The sequence below is a fragment of the Centruroides vittatus genome, unplaced genomic scaffold, assembly GCF_030686945.1.
Source record: "Centruroides vittatus isolate TY-2023 unplaced genomic scaffold, ASM3068694v2 scaffold_2802, whole genome shotgun sequence".
NCBI lineage: Eukaryota > Metazoa > Arthropoda > Arachnida > Scorpiones > Buthidae > Centruroides > Centruroides vittatus.
Window position 1 is genome coordinate 280,019 of NW_027122693.1, and position 21,350 is coordinate 301,368.

Genomic DNA, 21,350 nt, shown 5'->3' on the forward strand with positions numbered 1-21,350 from the left:
ATGATTGAAGAGCAATACAGAAAATTACCTTTTGTCAATTGGATAGACGAAGATCAATTTAAGAAATGTGAAATATCCAATGAAAGTGAGCTTTTTTGGCAAAAAATATTACAAAATCCCCAATTCAAAGAACTTGCGACTTTTGCCTTCAATTGCCTAATAACGCCCATTAGCAATGCTACAGTAGAGAGGGTGTTTCACTTTTAACTCATTTTAATAATAAGGCAAGGAATGGAATGCAGCTTTCTCTTCTAGATGCAATTATTAGGATTAGGTCACAACTTTTGTCCTCAAATATATGTTGCAAAGAATTTGTCCCTTCTCATAAAATATTAGAGTATTTTACTTCTGAGAAACTGTATTCCTCTGATCCAGTTTCTTCCCTTAATCGTGAAGATATGCTTTTTGAAAAAAAAAAAAAAAAACATTAACATAATAAAATAGCATTCAAGTAGAATATTTTATATACATTATATGTGTATATAAAATATATGATAAAAAAAAGCCATAAAAAAGCCAAAATTTACCTTAGTTGGCTCTTTATAAAAATTTAAATCTAGCTACCCTGGTCTGAAATATGAGTTCCAAAATGATTCTAGCAAGACGGCGTCGTGGGCTGAGAGGTGGACTACCGCCATCGTAGACCGGGCTTCGTGTCCCGGCAAAGGTAAGATTAATAATTAATAATATATAGATGTATTTACAGGCGACGGATGACTTCAGGCCAGTGACGTGCCCCACGGACCGCATAGAAGGGACAGAGGGCGGCGAGGGCGGAGCGGAAGAGCGCGCAAGGGGGGAAACTAAGGAAGGTGTACGCGCGCTTTTTTTTTGAACGGTACGCTCCCCCTTTTTTAGGCAGTGTCACGTGACCGGAAATGACATAGGCGATTCTTTAGAGGGCTATATCTCGTGAAGGGTCGCGCGTAGGGGTATGGTTCCTTTGACTTTTTTGTTCCCACGGAAGAGGTCTACAATTTGGGGAGGTTCGCTACCTCCTCATTCAACGGGGAAATTGTGCCAAATTATTAAGAGCAGAAAGTATATTAGAGACGCGTAAAATAAAGGCTTAACAAGAATTATGAATCTTTGTATATATTTATTATAGGCCACGAGATACAGACAGACGGAAATTTTTCTGCATATCTATCTCGTGGACGACAAAATGAACTAACAGTGTTGTTGAATTTACCGTCACAGGGATCGCTTTTCAACCCGTTTTTTAAACTCATTTCAATTTCAGTTCGATGGCAGTGTAATTTTTATTTTTCAGCTATGTGGGCACTTAGAGGGCATTTTTAGCCTATTGTGGGTTAAGCTAATCTGACAATATGGCATCCGAGTAGTGAGGGATGGAATCGACCTAACCGGACGGCCTACCTCGAAAAATTTCTGGGATTTTTTGACCGTTTCGGAATCGATCCCGATTGCTTAAACCTCCTAATAGGTCGCCATTTTAATCGCTGGCACTACCACAGATTTGTTGCTGATTTACTATTGTATTTTGAAGTGAACATCGTGTTTATTCGCATTGCGGAAAAATGAAGTCTGCAAGTGATGTAAAAACATTCAATGTTTTCTATTATAGCAACACTGTCAGACATTTTCACAATTTTGAAGGTAAGGGGTGGGTTTTATAAAAAATTGTAAACGCTAATAACAAGTAATTTTGTTATCAATAACTACGATTCCAGTGTATCTAAAGCTTTCAATATTTTATATAGATCTGTCGCTTTTTAAATTGTATATTCAAGTATTTTTAAATAAATAAATAAGTAAGAATGTAAACAATAAAATAAACATAAATTCGTTGATAAAAGAAATGAAATTTACTGTAAAAAGCTGAATAAAACACGAGAAACACGTATCGTTGTATAACATTACCGAAGCTATATTAAAGAAAGTAAAACCGAAATGGTTCATTTTAAAAGGATAGCATATGTAAAAATAATATTTTATAAATCTCTTTATACAACGAGGAATTCAAATATAGGCCTTTATCATATCCAAATTTCATAAAGCTTAAGATATAAAAGTAAATTTTAAGTCCGTATTACATCTCCGAATTGTTCAATTTATTCGAATTTTTGTAGTGTTTAGTATTGTTGCTATGGAATAAAAGGTTTTTTACTTTTTTTATTGCAGAAATTTCCTATTTTCGATGTTATTATTTTATTATTCAAAATATTCGTTTCCATGACGAACACTTTATGATAAAATGTGCAATTTCCATGTAGTATTATTACCAGAAAATCACCCGTAACAGATAAAATATTATTATGGCATTATCCAAAGAATTCATAGTGAAATATTCGAAATGTCTTGGAATTTTTATACATTTAATATTTTTTCAACTGAATTAAATAATAAAGTGATTTTGATCTAGAAATATTTTTAGTTAACTAACAGTATGCAAATATGCGTATGTTAATGTTTCGTACTTCGTCCATTTCATATTTCGGGAATAATAAAGTGAAGATTGAAGTCGACATTGTTTTTCTTTCTCTTTTCTAGTGTAAAAGTGTCTAAAAAGGTATTTTAGACAATTCTACATGTGGCTACATGAGTCAATGAAGAATCTCAAGAAAACGATCAACTTCGCTTCCTGTGATGTAACACTAAGATGTATCACATCACAGAATGAAGAGGACATTTACACAAGGGGCACATAATGGCAACAGAAAGCTACTTCTCTGGAGGATTTTGTACTGGCACCTATTGTAATTAAAAATTTTAAAAAGTTTATTTCGAGATTCATGAAAACCGTACTTTACATTCCTCAGTCTGTGAGCAGGGCATCCGATTGTTTAGTTTATTACGAAATTTTTATTCGTTTATTCTTTTGGAATTTTTTTAAGCAATTCAAAAGTTGTATCGAAAAGATTTTTGTTCAGTTCATTTTTTTATTTTGGAAATGATTATATAATTCTACCAAATGCTTTGCCTCTCAAGAGGACTTTATGGGAAACTGGCCCCTATTTGGGTGATTTAAATTGTCCTAAAGTAATATCGTACGTGTAGTTTGATGTTAATATACTCGAAGTACATTATAATTCTCTGGTGTTAAAAAGAAATAAACCATATGCGCTTATGTGAATAATCATGCGATACTTTTACAACAAAATAAAATATCTTTCCGCAGATTTTAGTGTCAATTTAAACACAATGAGATCTCCCAAGAACGTGGCTTGACGAATTGTCGAAAATAAGTTTTCCGTTCTGTAATCGTATGGAGTTAGGATCTAGCTCTCTGTCTATATTCTCCATTTATTTTCAATACTTTATATATACTCCGGTCTCGAAAAACGTCATTTATCTTTCCCCGAAATCTTCGCGAACTCCTTTAAGTACACAAGAATTTGCGTATAGAAAGTTTAGATAAACAGATATTTTAATTTCGATATTCAAACAACAGAAGAATTTATTTAATAAAGTTTTAATTTGTGTCTCTACTAGAATATTGCATTGCACACACTTTGAAGGCAATAATGTACGAGAAATTGCATTTGGACAATCGATTTTTGTATGAATCAATATTTTCGCTCTCAAAGTAATGGACTGGTGAGGGAATATCGCTTCTTCTACAAGTCCGTTAAATTGATGGTCTAGCGGTCCCGGGTTCGTGTTCTAGTCAGGAATTTCAGAAAATTTTAGGCATTTTCTCTTCCTGACCTGAACCTCGAGAAATATGCTAAAAATTAAATTCAAGACCAGATATGAACTTTAACTGTATATGCACTTCCGGACTAGACCGGAAGTCACGTGAATTTAATTCAAACATTGCCCCTAAATGGAGTTTCAGAGACGATCGGCACAACACCATTACTAACGGAAAAGTATGTGATGTACAGGGGCAAGAACTACAATACTAATTTAAATTAAAATGTATGCTTTCCACCTTAAGGAAAGCATATATTTAATTTTAAAAATTTCACAATGTGATTAAAAGATGCAGCTTGGTATGATGATGATGTCACAATAAATGATCACTCATTACTAGTATTTTCCTGCTGAACACATTTTTATGTCACCGAGTGGATAAGATCATTGAACATTGTAATTCGTTGATGGTTCCGCATCACTAACGGGCCGGCCACGTGGCTTTTGCTCTGTTTTATTCACAATTTGTGTAACACAAATTGGACATATTAAAGAGGGACTCGTCCACCCAGATGGTTCTTCCTTAAGTACTTCGACATCCCCCTTAATGATCCGAAAACAACACTTGGGCCATCTGATAAGGAATATTCTCAAGTGTTGCTTTGACGTATCACATTAAACCAAACAATTTAAATGTTAATGTGTGAGATGAACCGCGAAGTATTACAGCAATATTACTTGTCCTAATTTCTGTGAATAGTAAATACTCTCAAGTTCAAACCCTATACGAACGTAGTTAACGAATAATTTAAAATTCTCTAATATTAATGAGGAAGATATCTTCACAAATATTTACTGAGGCTTAACAAGGCAACACCATTTAGGAAAGCGCAATAGTAACGTTTCACATATTTATATTCATATACAATGCTTGATCGCCAAGACGATTAAGGCCTCTTCCTAATGATCTCAGGTTTCTGGGATTGAATACAAACAGGCAACTCACAAATTTTTCAAGATAGCTCCATTCCTATATTTCACTGGAACAGACCACCAAACTTTTGTCACTAATATATATGAAGCCCGGTTCCTCACAATCTGATAGTCCCCATTGTTGGCCTGACCAAACCCACGATGAATGTGTTAAAAAAGACCGCATTGCTTCCCACAGGACGGATATATTTATAATTGAAGTAAAAGAGTAACATAGGTGTAGTACGTAATATAAATAAAATTTAATTATAAACAGCAGTTACGTAATGAGAACTGCTGTTTACCAAGATTAGATTGTACTTCGGAATGTGTAATTTACGGTAAACAAGACATACAACAATAATAAAATTTTATTTAAACTGAATGAAACTAAATACCAGTTGCTACGCGGTAAATACATTTTACAGCGTTGCATCAAATATATTAAATTCAATACATGAATACCAACATTCTTCTAAAAATAGAATTTGGATTCAATAAGTGAATATCGATTGTGATCGGTAAACAGTAATTTGCTAAATAGAACCTTCCAGGAAGACATTCCATCAGAAGGCAAATTCTAAGAGTATAGGCACGCGAAGAATATTCGAACGACTACACGTGTCCAGACGTTCGTCAGGCGAAAACCCTCGACTTTGTTCAGTGGTATTATTTCCTCGGTCACTCGTTGGCTAAATACAGAATGATTGCTTGAGCAAACTATTCTATATGGTTCAGAAAATGGAGTCCAAATGCTTCTATTGCTTCTTTAGGCCAACTTTCGCCATAACAGATATGTTGGGAGGGATCTTGGTTCGTCCTTGTAAATGCCGTTCAGTAAGCAAATGTAAGCAAAGAGTTTTGTTGGTTTATTCAATATTCATTGCGTTATTATTTTTCGTCCATTTTTGTATTGTAATTGATAATAACCTCTCTCGATTCCCTAATTACAATGTAAATCTCTTTCGATGCGTTCTCAAAAACAGAATAGGTAAGGGTAACAATGCCCTCTTTGTTCACACCATTTATTTTATTCAGTCTTTTGGCGCAACTGGGTGGTATTTTGTACTGAAAACGAGAAAGTTCGACAAAATACCTATCACGATATCAAATAATAACGAGGTAATATTACGACGCATTCAAAATTATTTGCTTGCTTTCTCTGCCCTATACTTTACGGTAATTACGACAGGGAGTGCAATGTTTTCAGGTTTTGTTGCCGAAGGTATCGAAGCTGCTTCTACAACACTCAGGGGTATTGTATGCGCCGTTATTTTAAATATTAGCTTCGTGTACGAGTTAGCTCTGTTGGCGTCTGTGTCAATGATAGGATTTATAATTTTGGTTTCTGCGAAAAAAGCATTGGATTGTCTTTCCGAACGACTATATTTGGCAAATGTTAATAGTAACGAATACAAGATCGATTATATCACGTCTGAACATGCCGAAATTTGTCGATTTTTTGATAAAGTTAATGATACTTGGAAAGTTATGTTTGCTTTAGGTTATAGCATTGGTATGCTCATGCTTGGAGTCTTGGTTTATAATAATGTTTACAAAACTCTAGATTTGAAATATCAATGGGCATATGATATTTCTTCGATCACTTTTATACTTGTCGTACTTTATGCTTCGTTTGTAATATCACAAATGATTAATTCGGTGAGTTATACTTATTTATTTTATTAATTAAATTAATAATTTTTTTCATTAGAATTCGAACTTTAAATATTTTCAGATCTACGATAACTTTCAAGAAATCCGAAAATTCAATATAAATTCTTCTCGGATAACGTATAAAATTAAGGTTTGATGCTCATTGTGTTTGCTCTTTTATTTCAATTTACAGCAAAATATTTAAAGATAATTTTCCCATCTAGCTTATATGTTTCATGAAATTCTTTCGTGAAAATGCCATCGGATTCAATTGCGGAGATATTTTAATTATAACTAAAAACATTCCTATTCAGGTAATTCTTTTTAATAAATTAGCCGGTAATATTCAGCTTAATTCATTCGAAACTCAGCCGTTATTGTACATGATAATATCTAAATTTCTTTATTATGTAATTGCATATAAAAACAAATCAGATATTTGCTAATATTCAAACGATATCTCAGTATCTTATTAGGTTCTAATATGGCTACTTAATAAGATTTGGCTACATATAGACATTGCTATCATTTGGTGTTAAATTTTATTTAGGATATTAAAGTTTTATTTTTACTGATTATACAAATTTCTAGTTATAAAGTCGCGATCTATTTTTGTTTGCAGTTGAGTGAAATATGCTGGACCTAAGAACAGAGAATCATCATTGTTTGCGCTTGTATGATTGTACGTCGATATACCGACAAATCCTATGTAGTAATTCAGGAAGCTTGGTCTCATCAGAACCAATATCACACAAGCGGTTGTCCCTCGGAACAATGCACAGGATGTACTGTTGCAAAGTCGGTTGTCGCACAGTGAGCACCTGGCTTACTGTGCCACAACCGAGCCCGTATGAGTATGTTAAGGTCTTCCATTACAAACTAATGCAACCTGTGTAACCTGTTCAGATATTGCGTAAGTTACAGGAGGAGGACTGTCGTGCCCGCAAAGTAAATGTGTCGTGATCTTTCGAAGGCATGAAGACAGGAGTATTTGAATGATACTTTCGTGTATGTTAAACCACTTAAGCATGCGCAAATCACATCGATGATTCTTTCTAAGGTCAGCATAATTCACACCACTTGCAAACAAATGACTTTATTACCATTTTCACAAAAATGGATCTAATCAATCATCTAGTATTTTACATGAAATGGTGACAACAATCGATTTCTACTGGAAATTACGTAGTATCTTACTAACTAGGTAGCCATATTGTATCACAATAAGATTTTGCTGTTAACGTTTTATTTTATTTATTGTGAAATTTGAGAAAATCATTTTAATCGTACTCATTATGAATTCGACCGGGTGGTGAAAGACTGAACCACACATTTTCCGTAATTACTCCCTAAGTCAAAATTCCATTTGATGCTTGCTCCGATCTCCCAGCTTCTTGTATACTTGTATCATAATACAGCTCTTGTTATTTCTACTTTCAGACGGTACGTGTATTGTACAATACGTTCAATAGCTTAAAGGGAATTCACGATATCATGAATGGTGCAAATGTCAACTGCAATGAGACAATCCACATTTATACGAAGCACAATATTGGCTTCCAATCTTAAGGATTGCAGGATTGATAAGAGAAAAAAATCTTAGGATAATGAATGATTTTTTAAGTGGAACAGTCAAGGTGGGTCCTATAAGTAAGAAAATGCAGGAAAGTACAAGTAGATTAAGATGGTTTAGACATGTGAAGAAAATTGAGGACTAGGTTGAAGAAAATTGAGAAGTTGGAAGTGATAGGGAGGAAAAATCGGAAAAGAGATGAGCTGAGTTGAAGGAAAGAGGACGCCCTGAATAGAAAGAACTGGAGAAAACAGATTAAAGATAATAATGCCGACTCCACATAAACGTGGAAAAACGCACAGATAAAGAAAAATTGTAAATTTTAAGTAGTAGAGTTTTTATTACAACCAAAGCGTAATAAATTATTTTAAGCATTTGATTACTGTATGATAAACTCCAATGTGTGACTTACAACTGTTTTATGTTTATGCAAAATACAAATATGTTAAATAATATAAATGTATGGGCAAGATGCAGAGTTATTAATAATAGAACGTGGTAATACGAACGATTGCGGAATGAATTAAATTCAAAGTACAGTACGAGGCACCGTTGTATTTAGATTGCGTAATAGATATGTTAGTTGGAATCTTGTGTGTACTTATAAAATACAGTAATAACCCATTTTTAATTTTTACCATACTCAGTATTTTTAAATTAAACCTTCAATAGGCCCATAAAAGAGGCGGTCATCTCTCGAATAAGGTAATAAGATATGTTTAATCAAAACACTAACGTTTTTGACCCGATACGATAGTCCTTCTTCAGGTCTAATCAAATTCAATGTTTAAATAACTTAACATTTAAATCACAGTCCGTTCGAACATTTTTACATTTAACCTGATACGATAGTCCATCTTCGTTTTTCAATAATAAAACAAAATATACTAAATGAACTAAAACAATAAAGATATAAATAATATAATATAATAGAAATGAAATAAAATACACAAAAAATGCTTCCATGTATGACAGGTGCGGGCTAAGAATTTTTATATTTTAGTTTTTCTTTTATATAGAATTTTCAGATAGAACTAGTCCATTCGCATTTTTGGCATTAATACTACCATCCTTTAATTTACTTTAATAGATTTCAATTTTTTCTTCGTGCAATGCTAATGATACGGAAGGCATGGCCCCGAGGATAGTAGCTTCGTTCCATTTAACTACACAGTCTTCCGCTTGCTCTATACTTGACAAAACTGTGTTGCAGTGCCCTTTATTAATGTTATATTTCTGCTCCACAAGTCTAGTACCTAAATTCCTTTTTGTGACCTTAATATATTCTTTCTTAATTCCTAATTGCTGATTTCCAAATGGACTTTTATATATGCCCGCTTTTTCTTCTTTCTTAATCATATCTTTATCATTGCTGATAATACTATACAAATTAGGAGCTCTTTTGAAGTCTATTTTGGAATGTTTTTTGTCCGACACTTGTTTTACGATGTTCTTGATGTTTCGATTATAAGTGAAATTGGAGATTTTAAACTGATTTGTTTGTGTTCTTATTTTTTTCCTTCTTCATATTTTTTAATTAGTCCTTCTATTGTATTCTTTTTATATCCCAGGTTTGAAGCTGTTTCTTTGATTCAATTAATTTTCTTCATCCTGTCTAATACGTTAGAGCAATATGAATATGCTCTTCTAATGAGTGCAGGAAAAGGGGACATTTTGTATCCGTAAGAGTGGTTCGAGTTAGCCGCAATGTAAAATGGAATATACGTTGGTTGTATATAGATAGCCGTTGTTATACCATCTCCTTTCAATTGGATGTCTATACCTAAAAATGTATCCGTTTATGACTTTTTTTGTTTTAGTTTAAGTTTTAATCCATTGTTATTGCTATTGTTGATTATCTGTACGAACTCGTGCATTCTCTTGCCGTTTTTCCTAATAATGCACACATCGTCCACATACCTTTTGTAAAATACAATATCCATCCCGAACCCATTGACTATGCGCTTTTCCGAAATATATAAAAATTCTTTGTCAGCACCTGCCCTTATACTTTTTTTTTTTTTAACTCTTTCCGCCCTGTGGGCACTAAGAGGGCCTTTTTTAGTAGGCCCATTATGGGTTCGGCCAGGCTCACAATGGGGCGACCGGGTGGTAAGGGACGGGGCCCGACATATCCGAACGGACCACCCCGAAAAATTCCTGGGGATTATTCGACCCGTTCGGATTCGATCCCGGGTCTCCCAGAGCGGTAGGCTGCCACTTTGACCGCTCGGCCATCCAGCCCGCCCTTATACTTGGATGCGTTCTTATGTGTTTTGTATTATTTTATTTATTTTCTTATATTATTTATATCGTTACTGTTTTGGTTTATTTATTATATTATATTTTATTATTTATTTGTTAATCTATGTACATATGAGAATGTTTTTGTTTGTTTGTTTGTTTGGATGTTTGTTCGCTATACACGCCTAGGCTGTTTGACCAATTGCTACGAAACTCGGCAATTACGTTTTTTTCGTACCCCTAACTTAGATAATGTCGTACATCCGACCTCAAAATATTTATTGAATTTCTGTAAATCAATCAATTTTTGTCCTTTCGATTTGTTATTTTACACGTAGCGCCATCTATCGGCAAAAATTTAACGAAAATAATAATCTTATAATCGAGATGGGTTGATAATAAAAGTTAAAAGTTGAAATTCAGTACACAGTTTACGTCATGAGAATGTACAGTACACTAAGAAGGGAATTTTCGAAACTCGGTAAACTCACGGAAGTATCAAAAACAAGCTACTGTAATTTTATTGGTTTATTATAGGGTCACGTGTTTTCGAGTTGCAACGTCAACGAACAATGTGTGACCGCGAGAAGACGCGCGCGACTCGCGCTTGTTGCAGTTGCGGTCGCCTGCGCGGCTGGAAATTGCATAGTGTGACCAGGGCTTAAATGAAATAGAAGACTTTATTGAATCCTTTCGACCATATCAGTGTCTTTTTCATGACAAAAAAGTGACATATTTAAAGACACTATATTCAAAACAAAGTTTATAGACGGCCATAGGTGTTAATTTCAAATAACAAGTAGGTCTTTTTTTTTTTTTTTTAACTCTTTCCGCCCTGTGGGCACTAAGAGGGCCTTTTTTGCAAGCCATTATGGGTTCGGCCAGGCCCACAATGGGCCGACCGGGTGGTGAGGGACGGGGCCCGACATATCCAGACGGACCACCCCCCGAAAAATTCCTGGGGATTTTTCGACCCGTCGGGATTCGATCCCGGGTCCTCCAGAGCGGTAGGCTGCCACCTTGACCGCTCGGCCATCCGGTCTCACAAGTAGGTCTAGTAGAATAGATGGTTAATGTTACATATGGTGCCAAAATGGCGGCTCGTCTGTGATTCAAGAAAACAGTGGGGACGCACGTTCTAACCTAACCTATTCTAATAATTTTGTTGGTAATAATTATGGTAATTTATTAGAATAGGTTAGGTTAGGTTAGAACACGCGTCACCACTGTTTTCTTTCTTCTGTTTTCTTGAATCAGAGACGAGCTGCCATTTTGGCACCATAGGTAACATTAACCGAATAGATATATAGTATTTAAATCATATGTTCTTTATTTCAATTCAGAATACAAATCCATTAATTTAAACCTAGCTGTCAAATCAAATATATATATATTACTGGTATATTAAAATTTAATATACAAATTTATATTATTTATATATAAAATATTTACGATAATAATAATAAATAGTGGTTATCAAACAATAATGAATAAAATAAATAATTAATTTTAAATACTGTAATGATTATTGCATCATGTAAATCCTGACCCTAGCGACGAATAGAGGAATTAATCGTATTTGTAAGCCACGTGTTTTGTTGATCGAAGTTGTTTTTTTGATACCGAATTGATCAGTGATGGTAAGAATATAGTAAAATGAATCACTTAAAACGCTTCTTCATATAATATAATATTTATTTTCCAGACAGCAGTTGAGAGGAAAGGAACTTTTAAAGTTAGAGCTTTACAGGATATTGAGAGAAGAGTACAACTAAAATGGGATCAAGAACATATTTTTGAGGAAGATGCTCCTCATCCTCATTCTAATCCAATGCCAGAAAGTTATTTTGTTACTTTTCCCTATCCATATATGAATGGAAGACTTCATCTTGGACATACTTTTTCTCTGTCAAAGTGTGAGGTAAATAAACGATTACAATATTTTACCAAATAATTCCAATTAAATGTTGTTATATCAAAAAATACTTTCTCTTAATGTTAAATTTATTTCATTTTACTCATGTAAATTGACATATTACATTACATATTTTGAAAGCAAAGATCCATTTGATAGCTTTTACATCTCAGATAAATTGAATTAAACTAATGCATTCAATGGAAATAACTTTTTATGTATAAACATATAGATTACTCCTAATTTGTGTTATTTATTGCACAAACTCACTGTTTATGGTTGATTCATATAATTCTGAGAAACTGAATACTAATTAACAACTAATAATCCTAATCCACATATATTTTGCTTATTTATGTGAAATAAGTATATATGTGTAAGTAACCTTTTAACATGTGGATAGATCATGTTAAAAGGTTAAATCTGTTATTTGAATGTATGAAATTCATATACTTTATGCACAGTGGTTAATTCAATTCAAACTTACTGTAATCTATTTAAATTAAAATAATTATTACTGTATTATAATTAAAATTATTATACTTAGAGTAGAGTTATATGGATCGTATAAAGATGAATATGTTAAAAAAGTGTCACTTTTTTAACATATAAAAACCGATAAGACTAAAACAAATGCAACATCAAGCTAATAAAATTCATCCAAACATACCATTTGTGACAGAGGAAGTAAATAAAACAATAAATTTCCTCGGTATTATGTTTAATAAAGCACGGGATTTGATAAATTTTAAAAATTATACCAAACCAATATACAAAAAATAATGAATTATTACTCAAATAACCCATTACATATGAAAAATATATTTAATATGTACTTGAATCAAATTAAAACTAGAACAACAAACAGAAGACCAAAAGACACAAACACGAAACATATGTCAAACATTGCTTTTAAATAATTACCCTTTCAAAATTATTTAAAAAATGGTGAAAAAGTCGAAAAACTATTCAATCAGTTTAATATATTGTTAGTCCTAATCTAAACAATATAGTATGTGAGGCAATAAATAAAAATAATTCTGTTCCTAACACTTTTAGCGGTGTGGCTAAAATCCGTTGGCGCGTTTCGGTAGAACTGATTCGAGTTTGGTCCTACCTTGGATGACGATCGTTTCGATCCCGACCGCGTGTCCCGAGTTCTTTATTCGTCCGTGAAGATTAATGGAGACACTGATCTTGGCGAAATATCTTACTTTATTCGTCACGTTTGCTAGATATATACAGTAGTACTATTTACTATTAGGAGGTATTTACAGTAGGTTAGATTGGCATGGAACAAAAGGAAAGAGTCTCTCCTTGACAGTGTCCTAGAGCAAAGTTTGGTCGGCGCGCCAAAATCGCGGTGGCACCTTCTGCCCTATACACCGTTAGGATATAATGTTAAATGAAAATCGAATATATAAATTATAATGTAATTGTGTTCTGGCATTCTACTATGTGGAAGAAATAAAACAAATCAAAAATTAGAATAAATGAACGCATACATGCTATAAAATTTAAATTTAAATTTCTCATAGAACCCTATAGGCTTAATTATTGTAACCCCTCATCTTACTTCAAGGAAGTAACCACACGTGGATAAGAGGAAGTTTTTATCTGTCTTAAATGTGTAAAATGTTTTAAAATTTTATTGTAAGTTTCTTGTTGTTGATTTCCTTCCCTCATTTTTAGATAAATTGTGTTAGGATATTATTTTAAGTAAGAAATATTTTTGAATTCAGATTATAATATATATTCAAAGAAAAATTGTGTTAACAGTACAACTAAAAAAAGACCACAATACAAGTAAATGTAAAGAGCAATTGTATAATGATAATTTGTAAGATGATCTTTTTTTAATGTGGTACTTTGGTGTTTTTATATTAAGTACAACTAGGCGATATGAACTGAAGAGAGGTGTGACACCCGAAATGCTTTTTTGCTGATAACAATAAAGCCTAAATTCTTTCCTGTTTGTTTCTGTTTTTTCTGCATGATAGTGTGTTTGAAAAGCAACACTATAACTTTTAAATCCTTCAAAATGAATATGTTTAAGTTATCTGTACCATGTAGTGGAAGCCATATTTACTCTTGCTTGTCTTTTCCCCTTCAATTTCTCCCTAGAGTGCATTTGTGTGAAAACTAAAACAAAGCATCAAGAGAGGCAATAACAGTTTCAAAAAATTGGTTTTATTTAAGTTTTTTTGGAGAGAAAGCTTATATTTAGTAACTGCAAAAAACATCATATTGCAAACATTTTACATCAGGGATGGGCAACCCACAGTCCTGACTCACATCTGGCCCAAATTAGATCTTTGTGCAACCCACATTGTACAAAATATTTATAAAACAAAATGAAAAATTAAAATACCGACATCGAGCAGTCTGTAGTCATACTAAATACCAAGCATTCATCCGCTTTGTACATGTCCAGTAGTTTAACCTGACTTTACTGACACTTTTAAAGTTTTAAAAACATTTTTATTAAAAACATGCATTTAATGTTTTGGTTTCTTTGCAAATTATATGCTATTAATCTATATTATACTATTCGTTAGCTTATGGATTTTTACGCCTCCTTTTTGAAATAATAGACTTGCAAAGTAATTTTGATTTGAAAGATACTTTTGAAGAAGAAATCTGATAGATTTCTATAAAACTTCTATGAAATAAAATGAATTTTCCAACTTAAGGAAGTATGCAGATGAATTTAGTAAAAAGTGAAACAAGAAGTTGGAGCTGGCTAACGGACTGGCATCTCAGAAATAATTTAAAACTAGTAGCGACTAATATTCAATCAAATATTTAGGATATATTACATTCACGTTAGTCCAGAAATCATATTAAGTGTATAGTAACCATGTTAATTTATGATTGTATATAAATAAACAATTATGATTTACCTGCATTTTGTTTTCTCCCCACCCTCTCTCCTTTGTCAATTCAAAAGTTTTAAATGTGGCCCTTATGTAGAAAAGGGTTGCCAATACCTGTTTTACATGTGCCTGAACCTTACATTGATAACTCAAATCTTACATATAAACAAAAGTGGATAGAGTTTCACTTATGGAACCCTATAACAACCAGCTCTGTTATTAACTACACCAGCATTCAAATAAAACATTTTACTCACTATAAACATATTTCTAATTTTTATCTTCATATTTTTATAAAGAATTGAATTAGTAGGGCTTGGCTGATAGGAATCTTTTGTTTTCTTAACACTTTTGTCGACAACCGTCCTCTTACAATGTTCGTGTTTCTTCAGGGTACTTTCAAAGGCCAAAGGAGCAGTTTCTGGCTCATACACGCCGACACACAAACTGTTCCTGGGTACACCTTCCTTGTAGGCTGGATGAATACTTCAAAATGTTCTCCTGCATTTGTAAATGCAGGAGAACACTTTGAGGTTACTAATAATCCACTTCAGAATGGATTTGGACCTGTCATTTACTTTATACAAGAAACACAAATTATCTTCATGGCAAATTTCGCCAACAATCCACCTTGTACTTCTCGACAACTGCCCATATTCATTCTTCCTTTTGCTCACAATAGTTTTATCAATTTCAGCAATCTTTCCATTACCACCATTATGGTTAAATTAAACAAGAAAACCATCATTACGTGCCCTGTAAAATTCACCCAGTCCACAGCTATTTGACACATCATGCCCATTGTTGAACATGCTGCAGTCAACATATAGACTATGCAAATTAGATGCCAGACAAACAACAAAATAGTCCTTCAAGAAATCTTTCCAAGCCTGTAAACATACCATGGAATGGGGAGGTATTTAACTTGCATTTATGGCATTGGAAAGCAATGGAATCACATTCCTTCCAAAACATATAGATTTAAATTAGTTGTCATTTATAAGAACAAATAATGCAACATATTTACTTCTGTTTTACAGTAAGCAGGCTTTTAGACATGACAATAAATATTCTTTAACTTTTTTTAAGAATAATACTTTTAAAACCACAATAACGAGTAATAAAATGTAACTTTATTCATAATTTATATAAGATGTGGCTAGAAAATAACAAGACTGAAGCTGGAACTTTAAATCTTGAGTAGTATAGTCACTTTAGTTGTGTTCCCCTTCAATGTGTGATCCTTCTGCTTCCACATAGTGCTGCATTTTCAACTTCCACTGATCATAACAGTGCTGCAGGTAAAGCTACGCAGAAGCTCTGTCGTTTTATTTTTTCTTGATAGCAGAAACCGAATCAAAATGGAGTCCCTTCAGAGCAGACTTGACTTTAGGGAAAAGGTAAAAGTCACACGAAGCTAGGTCAGGCGAGTACAGTGGGTGTTCAAGTAGTGTGATTCCCTTCTTGGCCAAAAACTGCTTCACTGACAGAGTGGATTGGCCCGGCGCATTGTCCTGATGGAGGATGAAACCATTTTGCCACAAGTGTTGCTGCTTTCTTTTGACCCTTTCCCACAAAAATTCCAGAACTTCTTTGTAGTAAAATTGGTTCACAATTTGTTTTATTTTATAGTACATTTTCCTCAGTTTTTGATGTGCTGAGTCATTCAGAACATTCATTATCTTTCACATCTTGATTCTCAGAAAATCTTCTGTGCCATTTGAACTCATGTGCACGACAAAAACACGTGTCTCCATATGCTTCACATAGCAGGTGCAAAGATTCAGTTGCAGATTTTTAATTTCACCAAAAATTGATATGCTGCTCCTCTTTTAAGCTGGCCATTTTTCTAATGTAGGCTAACAACACGTCCACTCACAGCAATCTAATAGCAGTAGCAAGTTGAGACTTGCTGTGCTTGTTCTAACTTCTTCAAGGTCGTTTACCCACTCACTCACTTTGGCCCACATGCAATTGTTGCATGCAGGCGATCACAGTCTCATTATTTTCTAGCCACATCACGTATGTTATAAAATTAAATTAAATAACTGAATTAATCAATGCATCTTCAACATTGGGTGAAGTTTAAAGAATGCTAACATTTTCAACCTGTGAGCCATTTTCAGGTGTATACAGTTGTAAGTGGAATGCCTGAAGATGGGCATTAACTTAGTCAAAAATGTTAGTGGTCTTTCAACTTCACTAACCATTAAAGGTGTGTTGATTAATTCAGCTGATTAATCCAGTTTATTTTTATTAAGTTAAATATGTAAGAAGAAAGCTTTAAGCCAGTTACGCCAGCTGCCTTTCAGTGTTATAAAGGGTGTAATTGAACAAAATTCATAGAAGTACTTTCAACAGTGTGTTACTGACGTCATCAAGTGAAAAAGTTCTGACATAAAGTCTGATAAACTAAAGTCTCTTAACAATAATCATATAGGGCAAAATGATACATCATGTATAAACTTATAACTTAATTACTAATTGCAACAGTAAGGGATGTGGAAATACATAAAAGAAACTCTTAACCACTATTGTTTATTTTTAACAGCAATGAAAAGTGAAATCCATGTTTGGAAGTTAATAATCATAACCTCAATGAAGGTATGGTTACACATATCATTAGTTAGATATATAAGGGTTCCCAAATAAACAATGTTTCAATGCTGTACAAATAATTCTAACTCTTGATGAGGAACCCTGAAGGTTAATAGGGCACTATCCACATACTGTATATAGAGACAGGATAAGGAGCTCTGCTAAGATGACTGATAATGGTGAACCCATGGATACCCCATCTTTGCAAATAGCACTGTTGTTAAGCTGAAAGTAATTGTGTTTGGGTGCTAAGTAGAGCAGTTCCTGAATGGCTAAGATTTTGTATTTTGTTCAGCATTGTTGTTTTTGATGAATAAGTGTCTCAAATGTTGGAACAGAAGAGTATAAAGTGAGCGTATCAATCTCAATCTTGTAGAAGCAGTATGAGGAAGACGATAAAGTCTAGTGGTCTTTAGATCATTAATTTATTTAACTTTATTTAGTAAATTAATTCAAAATATTATAATTTAGAGATTTTGATTGCCTATTAATCCTTAAATCTGTAACTTATACGACCATGATCCTAAAAACTGTTAATATGAATTTTCAATAAACTACTGTTTCCCTAGTGACTCATATTAATGCGAATTGACTGTCAATAAATTCTCTTCTGACTCATAACATAAATATTGTTTTAAGATATTTTTTATGTTGAGTCAGAGGACTTTAAAGATATTTTCTGACTCAACATGCTTATAAATAAATATAAATTATTAAATCATATGCCTCTGTGTCCTTACAGTATAGTATTTAGAATGTCTACTCGAACAAGACTTTTTTTTTCTGATAAGCTTTCTTAACTTTTGCCGAACAAAGACGTCGGTATAATAAGTCCTGTTAATAAAACAAGTTCGAGTAGACATTTTAAATACTATAAAATATAAATTATATTTATAGAAAGTAATTTTAAAATAATTTCTGACTCAACAACTACTTTATAAAAACTATTATAAAATAATTAAAGAAATATATAATAAAATATACACTTTTACACACAAAATTATACAAGTTTCCTTTATTTAAGATTACACAATTATGCAGTAATAATTATATAATTTCATAAAACACTGATATAAATGTTGACGTTTTAAATCAGTGATTCCTAAACTTTTTTGAGACACCACCTCCTTGGTTCCTAAAACTTATACCCAACACCCAAACTCATTTTCCCTTGTGTGAGAAAGGGTTGGAAATATTCATAGCAAAGCTTTTCTATAAATCTCACACTTTGTGTCTTTACCATACATTGTTCTCAACATCTGGAAACCATTAAATGCAATGTTTCTTCTTACCCATCTTAACAGAGGTAAGGGAAAAAGTCAGTGACTTGAGCTCTCACTTACAGTCACCGTTCAGTCAGGACCCTGCCTCCAGCACCCCACTGTCCCCCTTTTTTTGCTCCCCAAAATTTACTCACTGCCCGGAAGGCAGTAATGCTCACTTTGGGAACCGCTGTTTTAAACGATGTACAATTGAACCTATCTCAAATCTCACAGGAAGGAGAAAAAAATTCAAGATAGACAGGTTTCAAGATATAGAGATTCCTACACAATAAACAGTAATATGTTTGATTGGAGGTAAGGTATTTTATTAACACAATAACAAGTACAGTACATACCTGTATTACGTATAAATAAAACATTTTTCACATACCTTAACAGAAATATTTTTTGTCAATAGTTTCTGATGTCCAACTTTCTTCAACTAATCAAATGCAAGACAAACTCGTAACCAATGTCTGGAAACTCTAAATAGTTTACAATAAGTCCGTGACTGCCGAATATTTACCTACAGAAAGGCTCCAGAACTCTGCAAGATACTAAAGAATGTGTTACCATTCTAACACAGAAATAACACTACAAAAGATTCATGATTTAGTAATATCTAAATTAATATACTTTACAAAGAAATAATAAACAGTATTTGTTATATTTTAGTTGTAAAATTAATGATTTAGCATGATAATTCACATCGTGTAAAACAGGGATGGGCAACCTGCGGCCCTTGGGCTGCATGTGGCCCACATTCTTATATTTTGCAGCCCGCGACGCGTAAAATGTGAACAAATATATCAATTTCCCAGCTTAAGGAAGTATGTAGCAAAAATTCAAATGTTATTTTCTACAACTTATGTATGTGAATAGTTTTCCCTACAATGAATTTAGTAAAAATTAAAACAAGAAACTGGCTAACAGATACATCGAAACTAATTTAAAACTAGCAGTGACAAATATTTAACCAAATATTTCCAATATATTACGTTTACATTAGTTCCAGAAGCTAAATTAAGTATACCTATGCTAATTTATAATTATACATGAATAAATAATTGTGATTTACCAACATTTTTTTTCTCGTTCTCTTGTATGCAGCCCGCATCAGTTCAAAAGTCTTAAAATGCGGCTCTTACATAGAAAAAGGTTGCCCATCCCCTGATGTAAAAGATACAATGCTTAACAAGATAACAAGAAATAAATTTCCAGATAAAGAGATTTTCGAGATAAACATGTTTGAGATAGACAGGTTCAACTGCATTTGTTAATATTTTGTTATTGATAAATTAATGAGAAATATGTTTGAAAAATAGTATCTAAATAATATAAAAATTTTGTGTCCCTTAACTGTGACCTCAATATCTATAAATACAATGAGGACAGTCATTTCACAGAATCGTTTTCACACTGTTATACTATGAAAACTAAATAAGTACAGTAGAGCATCGATTATCCGACTCAATTGGTGACTGGGGTTGGTCGGATAACCGAAAAGTATGAAAAAATACATTATTAGTACAGTATAGTATATTAGTATATCGCTATTAACCTACGTCGCGTTGAATTTTCATCGATGTGAAGCCTGACAAAATTTTTAAAAAAATAATAATTGTTGCTATTCTATCGTTAAAAATTATTTCTTTATTTTGCACAAAATAAATACAAAAATAAAGAAAAATAGAAAATTAAGTGTGGTTTAAATACTGGCCTTCCTTTCATGGTCTAGCCAGTGTTGCCTGCTAAAACACACAAAAAATTTAACAAAAATAATACAATAGACCCCCCCTATAACGCGGGTTCATATAACTCGGATTTGTATAACACGGCGAAAAAATTGCAACCGTGTTCGTATAATACGCTAAAAGAGACTTGTATAATATGGTAAAACGTCATTGTCGACTCGTGTCGTGACAGGATTGGTCGAATCTGGACCAATAGCGGATATTGTACAAACCGTTGATTTTAAACGAGAACTGGACCTACTAAAAAACATTTATTATTCAATGGCCATAAAAATTATATTTTTATTAATGATGTTGCCAAAGTTAAGTTATTTTTCTGCGAAAAATTCGCTGATCAGGAAACATGCGTCCGCCGTTCGATGAGCCGCTCTGCGACAAAAACAAGCTTAAGCAATGGCGTCATGGAACAGTGCATACTCTGTAAGTAATCCTACAATTTTTTGTTTATAGCATAGTTTATATGGATTATTCCCAAAAATTATACGTGATTTGGAAATGTTCAGTCAAATTAGTCTAGAATCGATTAATTTTATGGAAGAAAACCTTTCAAACTGCCGTAGCCCCTAAACTGCACACGTGCTGGGCTGCGATTGGCTCATGTATTTAAGTGACTCGTACAACGTGGATTTATATAACACGGAACGTATCTACCGTGTTATAGGGGGGTCTACTGTATTAAAGTAGCCAAACATAGCCAAATATTGTAGCGCCACATCACTCGTGGACATTTGAATTTGCCGACTAGAACGAGGTCGGTTAACCGATGTGACGGTTGATCGGGAGTCGGATAATCGATGCTCTACTGTATTTGGTTTTCCACATCCTAACAATTAAGTATTTACATTCTTGGATATTTTTTATTTTTTAGAATTATCATATTTAATTTATTATTTATTAATA

At 33.1% G+C, this 21,350-nt stretch overlaps 2 protein-coding genes across 2 annotated transcripts in view; both read left to right on the plus strand.

The window, feature by feature from the left end:
* The window catches only part of LOC136987879 (uncharacterized), a 66,064-nt gene extending 58,100 nt beyond the window's left edge, over positions 1–7,964 (plus strand). The window contains exons 2-5 of the mRNA XM_067285643.1: positions 5,783–6,234; positions 6,311–6,379; positions 6,453–6,542; positions 7,669–7,964. Of these exons, the coding sequence (XP_067141744.1) occupies positions 5,783–6,234; positions 6,311–6,379; positions 6,453–6,542; positions 7,669–7,797 (740 nt within the window). The 3' untranslated portion in view covers positions 7,798–7,964. The remainder of the gene's footprint in view (positions 1–5,782; positions 6,235–6,310; positions 6,380–6,452; positions 6,543–7,668) is intronic.
* Positions 7,965–11,600: 3,636 nt separating this feature from the next.
* Positions 11,601–21,350, plus strand: part of LeuRS (Leucyl-tRNA synthetase) — a 46,143-nt gene continuing 36,393 nt past the window's right edge. The window contains exons 1-2 of the mRNA XM_067285631.1: positions 11,601–11,685; positions 11,751–11,966. Coding sequence (XP_067141732.1) covers positions 11,683–11,685; positions 11,751–11,966 — 219 coding nt within the window. The 5' untranslated portion in view covers positions 11,601–11,682. The remainder of the gene's footprint in view (positions 11,686–11,750; positions 11,967–21,350) is intronic.